Below are 5838 nucleotides of genomic sequence, written 5' to 3'. Positions count from 1 at the left end.
ACCCCAAAATACGCATTGCCTTCATTCCTCTCTCTCTCTCTCTCTCTCTCTCTCTCTCTCTCTCATAGAGTTTACATATACATACGTATAGGATGGGGAGACAGCCGTGTTGTGAGAAAGTAGGGCTAAAGAAGGGGCCATGGACAGCTGAAGAGGACAAGAGGCTGATCAACTTCATCCTCACCAATGGCCAATGCTGCTGGAGAGCTGTCCCTAAACTTGCAGGTCTCCTCCAACTCTTCCAAATTCCATCTTCTTTTCTTTTTCTGGGATAAAAAGGACAGAACTTAAAAGCTCCATTCAGTTGCCCAGAACGGAAAGGAAAGAAAAGAACGGAAATGTTCAACTTTCCCGATTTTTAATTTGTTCAATTAGTTGAGAAGTTGTGAGACCCGTGTCTTTTGACTTTCCGCAAGGATTCGCTTACCCTCTAAAGTTTTTTTTATTGGCAAAAAAGATTTTTTTTTTTTAATCTTTGAAAATGAGAACAAAGATGTCCTCAAAAGTTGTCCCGAAAAACACAAGATGTTGCAGAAATCTTGTTTCTAAAAAACCAAATTACTAATTTTTAACTTTCACTTAAATTTGTTATATATATATATATCAAACACAAAACGGGAAATACTTTTTCATTTTGTTTTACTTCACTCCACTATTGCTTTTTCGGGAATAGTTTTCCTACTCTAATTTCTTGACAAGTGAATAAAGCCTAATTGACAGAAAGTAAAGAGTTTTTTCCGTGACACTTCAATTATGATCCACTTGCCTTATTTAAACAGAAAGATAGCTGTAACAAGCCTAGCCCCGAAAATAGCATTTCGAGGAACGCTAAAAAAGATTAGCGAGACACATATAGAGAAGGAATTCTTATACATAAATATCAATTATTGGGTGGCAGTAAGCTTAGGGACACAATGGGGATGTTTAATTGTTGTGGCTTAGTGCAAAGTCTAATTGGTCGAGATACACGCAAGCTGGACCGGACATCCGGTTATTAAAAAAAAAACAGTTGGGCCGAAACGAAATTGTGGATTTGTTTGCAAAGTTGTTGCTTTCGGATCATGAGTCAAGATAATTTGAATGTCATTAGTTTCTCAGAAGTTTGTTTCTAATTTTTTGTGTAATTTTACTATCATCAATTCAAGTGTAACAAACCTAGTTGGGATGCTTATTAATTTTTCGTTGTAATGCTATATGCTCTAGCCTCTTTTCGTTGTTCGTCACTCTGTAACTCTCTGTTTTGACTTATTAATGATATTCGATCGCTTTTTCCTGTTAAAAAAAAAAAGTTATCCACTTTTTACTTACCATAAGACCCATCTTTACAAAATGGCTTCCATCTATGCATATCTTTCATGGCTGATTTTGTAATAAATTAAGGAGTCCGTAGACTCTATGAAGGAGTAATTATTTAGTGGTCCGTAGATTCTTAAAAAGGAAATTGTTGATTTTTCACTATGAAGTAATTATTTAGTGGTCTTCGGATATAAAGTCATGTGGCGTCCCAGACCGTTCCACCATGGCTCCGATTGAAAAATCAACTGGTTTTTTATATCTTCCTTTATTCTCTTAAGATTGTTTGTTTTTCTCAACAAAAAAGTGGGATATTAACAAAGGTCTTTTTTTTGCCAATATTGTATATATTGACGGGGTTAGCAGAGTGTTAATAGGTTACTTCACAAAGAGTTTTAGAAATTATTCATAGCCCTAAATTTCTGAACACCCTCGACAGAGCTTAAACCGCCACCTTTACCAACTGGAACAGGAGCCCAGTGGTGGATATTAACACAAAGGTCACTAGTTTACAATCATTAGAAAAGGAATGTGCCAGAAAAGCCGCCCACTCAAATTGTAAAAAGAATGTGAAGAGTTATGTATCCTCTTATTTATGTCAACTTTCTCTCAATTGGGAAAATGTTATGGTGTGTGTCATTGCAGGATTACTAAGGTGTGGTAAGAGTTGCAGGCTGAGGTGGACAAACTATCTTAGGCCAGACTTAAAGAGGGGTCTCTTATCAGAGTACGAAGAGAAGACGGTTATTGACCTCCATGCTCAACTTGGCAACAGGTCTTTTACTTTTACTATTTACTTTCCTAAGTTGAATTTTTTCGTCTTTGTGACTGGTAATTTAAAAAGCATTGCCGTCATGTTGATCTTCTAGAGTTTACTAGTACGAAATTTATCCGGACACGATGACACAGTCTCCTCCTCCGATTTGACACCGTCAGCACACAACGAATGATCAGTAAGACCGGAACAAGAGGAGAATTCGAAGCAGAGTAGAACTTCCTGCAAGTTGAATTGATAAAATTTACTTTCAAACCTTCCTGAAGTCGGTCATTTCTGCGTCACTTCTTCTCTGTGACTTACCTTTTTCTTTCAAGAGATTCGAGCGCAAGCTGGCATGGTCCTGGACATCCAGTTATCAAAAAAAAATTCCAATTTTTGTGTAGATAGCCAGCTTAAATTCACTGTAATACTGATTAGAATCAACATGACATGTTGACATAACACTATCTCATTGATAATGGCATAACGGTATCAACATGACATGACATGTTTACTTTCCTAAGTTGAATTTTTTCGTCTTTGTGACTTACCTATTTAAAAAGCATTGCCGTCATGTTGATCTGCTAGAGTTTACTAGTACGAAATTTATCCGGACACGATGACACAGTATCCTCCTCCGCTTCGACACCGTCAGCACACAACAAATGATCAGTAGCACACAACAAATGATCAGTAAGACCGGAACAAGATGAGAATTCGAAGCATAGTAGAACTTCCTGCATGTTGAATTGATAAAATTTACTTTCAAACCTTCATGAAGTCATTCATTTCTGCATCACTTCTTCCCTGTGACTTACCTTTTTCTTTCCAGAGATTCGCGCGCAAGCTGGCCTGGACATCCGGTCATCAAAAAAAAATTCCAATTTTTGTGTACGATAGCCAGCTTAAATTTACTGTAATACTGATTAGAATCAACATGACATGTTGACATAGGAAAAGTCTTCAATATACACCTCTTTAAGGTGTGTACCATATGCACCTATTGTGTCGTTCATATTGTGCCACCTCATAAAAAATTACTTGTAGGACCGGTCATTCATAACATTTTATTTCATATCGTAACTTTTATACTAAAAATTCATAACTTTTCAACAATATGATTCGTAACTTTTTAGCAATAGATTCGTAACATTTTGTGATTCATAACATTTTAGTGTATTTTAATAAGGGTGCATATGATACACACCCAAATAAGGGATGTGTATTGTAGCACTTCCCGTTGACATAACACTATCTCATTGATAATGGCATAACGGTATCTTATCCAATATGTAGCATTACTCAATGTAATTTTATCCAACTTGATTGAAGATGTGCTTTTACTTTATTTTTTCAAAAATTCAAATGAAGAATTATCGATCTTACCCAGTCATAAAAGTGTGGATAATTTAATTTTTTTTCCTTCTGCAGATGGTCTAAAATTGCTTCTCATCTCCCCGGAAGAACCGATAACGAGATAAAGAACCACTGGAATACCCACATCAAGAAAAAGCTCAAGAAAATGGGGATTGACCCTCTAACACACAAACCACTCCCAACTGATGAACTACCCAAAGAAAAACAAGAAGATCAACAAGTGGGCCCAAGCAGTGAAACAGAGTCATCATCAATGGAATCATCAATTACAGAGGCCAATGAGGAACTAATAAACCCAGATGAAGATCCATCAATGGAAGTGATCAACAATGGGTTTTGTACAGATGAGGTCCCATTGATTGAACCCCATGAGATCAGTACTCTTGTATCTGCTTCTCGTTCTTCATCTTCTGCTCCATCGTCTTCTTCCTCCAGTATAATTCAAGAATTTGACTTCCCAAATTTTGATTGGCAATGTGACATCATCAATAGCTTGGATTTCTGGGATGGTGACTTCAGCAGTACTTTGGATTGGCTGATTAATTATGATAGTGATAGGAACAATGTAACCCCAATCCCAGGAATTGTTTGGGACCAAGAACCTATTAGAGACTACATTATTTGAGCTCTTGTGATTGGGAGGTTTTTTTTTTTTGGTATCAGGGGCTTGTTTGTAATATTGTTTTTAGTTGGTTACAGTTAATAAAAGCCAAGAAGCAGGAAAAAAAAACAGGCACACCTTTAGTACTTCCTTTTTTGATTCACATTTTGATATTTGGAAATCTGAATCTGGTTTGATCAAGTCGAAAGACCAGCCCCGCAATTCAATAGCCGGGCCTGGTTAAAGTTGGAGCAAAATCTTGTGTGGACTGATCGAATACGAGAAGCATGCATGTAAAATTAAGTCGAATGCCATATCAATGATTAATTTTCTGAGTTTTCTGATTACTTGATCACTACTGTTACGGCAACTCCTTTGAGTTTACTCCCTTTATATATTCACCTTGTCTTCACTCTATTAAGAAGAAGAAATGATCTTTACAAGCTGAATTATGTGGAAAAGAAAGGAGAAAATACAGAAGCCCACATGCATTATGTGTGAGAATTTTATTTTTAGATAGCATTAGAGCATCTCTAGCCACAGTAAAATTTTAAGTAAAAGCTTCACTTGGTATGAGCATGTGCACCTCCAACTCTTTACTCAGATTTTGAATCTTTTTCTCTGTCTGCCACCACTACTGCTGCTCTCCTCCTCATTAATTCGTTGCTCATTGTCAAAGCTTTAACTCAGGTTTTTCTCTCTCTCTCTCTCTCTCTCTCTCTCTCTCTCTCTCTCTCTCCCCCTCCACCATCAGATTCAGCGCTAGTAACCACCATTGAGTTCCATTGGCACCGACCACCACACTAGTACACTACGATGAGCGCCAATCGGCGACCTCATTCATATATCTATCGATTTTTTTTGAATAAAGACAAAAAAAAAAATTCAAGTGGCTTTTTAGAGGAAATTAACTCACCCTTAAACTTATATCGTACAAATTATGGAATGAAATTCGAGTTATTCATATATCTAACGACATCTGATCAAACTTATTTTTTAGAGACATATTATTCTTTGCATATTGTACCCAATATACACTATTTGTATTCTGCATGCTTGTGAGTAGAGCTGGGCAACGGACACGAGACACGATAACACGACACGAATCGGACACGAAGTTAGCGGGTTAGGGTTGAACATTTCTGACACGAAACACGAAAATGACACGACTCGAGAACACGAATTCTAAATGGGTTGGGTTCGGGTTGAACACGCGAGACACGAAATTGACACGATTAACACGGTTACTAATCTGTGTCACCCATTAACACGAACTTATATACATAATATATGGTATATCTGTAATTCTATATAGAGTTGGGCAACAGACACGATAACATGACACGAACCGGACACGAAGTTAACAGGTTAGGGTTGAGCTTTTCTGACACGAAACACAAAAATAACACGACTCGAGAAACACGAATTCTAAATGGGTTGGGTTCGGATTGGGTGATTTGTGACACGAACCCGACTAACACGACACGAACACGACCCGACACGACCTGTTACCCAGGTCTACTTGTGAGCCCGAGATAAGTCCACACATATATCAATTGAGCAGACATGCATGCATGCACATTAATCGATCGAAAACCATATGATGGAATTTTTAGTGAGAATGCACATTAATCCTAGGTCAATCCGTACATACGGTACATGCACAATTTCCGAGTCAAAATCCAAACCGTAAGGCTGGTGTGACCTTGTTTTACTCACAGCAGTGTTTGTGGAAATTAATATTGTTTGTTTGCCATTGAGTACTTTAGAACAATATTTACGGCTACGTTGAGTATATATTGTGTGCAAC

At 37.4% G+C, this 5838-nt stretch overlaps 1 protein-coding gene across 1 annotated transcript; it reads left to right on the top strand.

The window, feature by feature from the left end:
• Nucleotides 1-4157, top strand: LOC131304379 (transcription factor MYB20-like). Its single transcript, XM_058331601.1, has 3 exons — nucleotides 1-225; nucleotides 1939-2068; nucleotides 3482-4157. Exons 1-3 carry the CDS (start codon nucleotides 93-95, stop codon nucleotides 4050-4052), a joined length of 834 nt encoding a protein of 277 aa, XP_058187584.1. The 5' UTR covers nucleotides 1-92; the 3' UTR covers nucleotides 4053-4157.
• Nucleotides 4158-5838: the final 1681 nt, after the last annotated feature.

This window comes from Rhododendron vialii, chromosome 10a (assembly GCF_030253575.1).
Source record: "Rhododendron vialii isolate Sample 1 chromosome 10a, ASM3025357v1".
NCBI lineage: Eukaryota > Viridiplantae > Streptophyta > Magnoliopsida > Ericales > Ericaceae > Rhododendron > Rhododendron vialii.
This window is presented reverse-complemented; position numbering and strand designations above follow the sequence as displayed.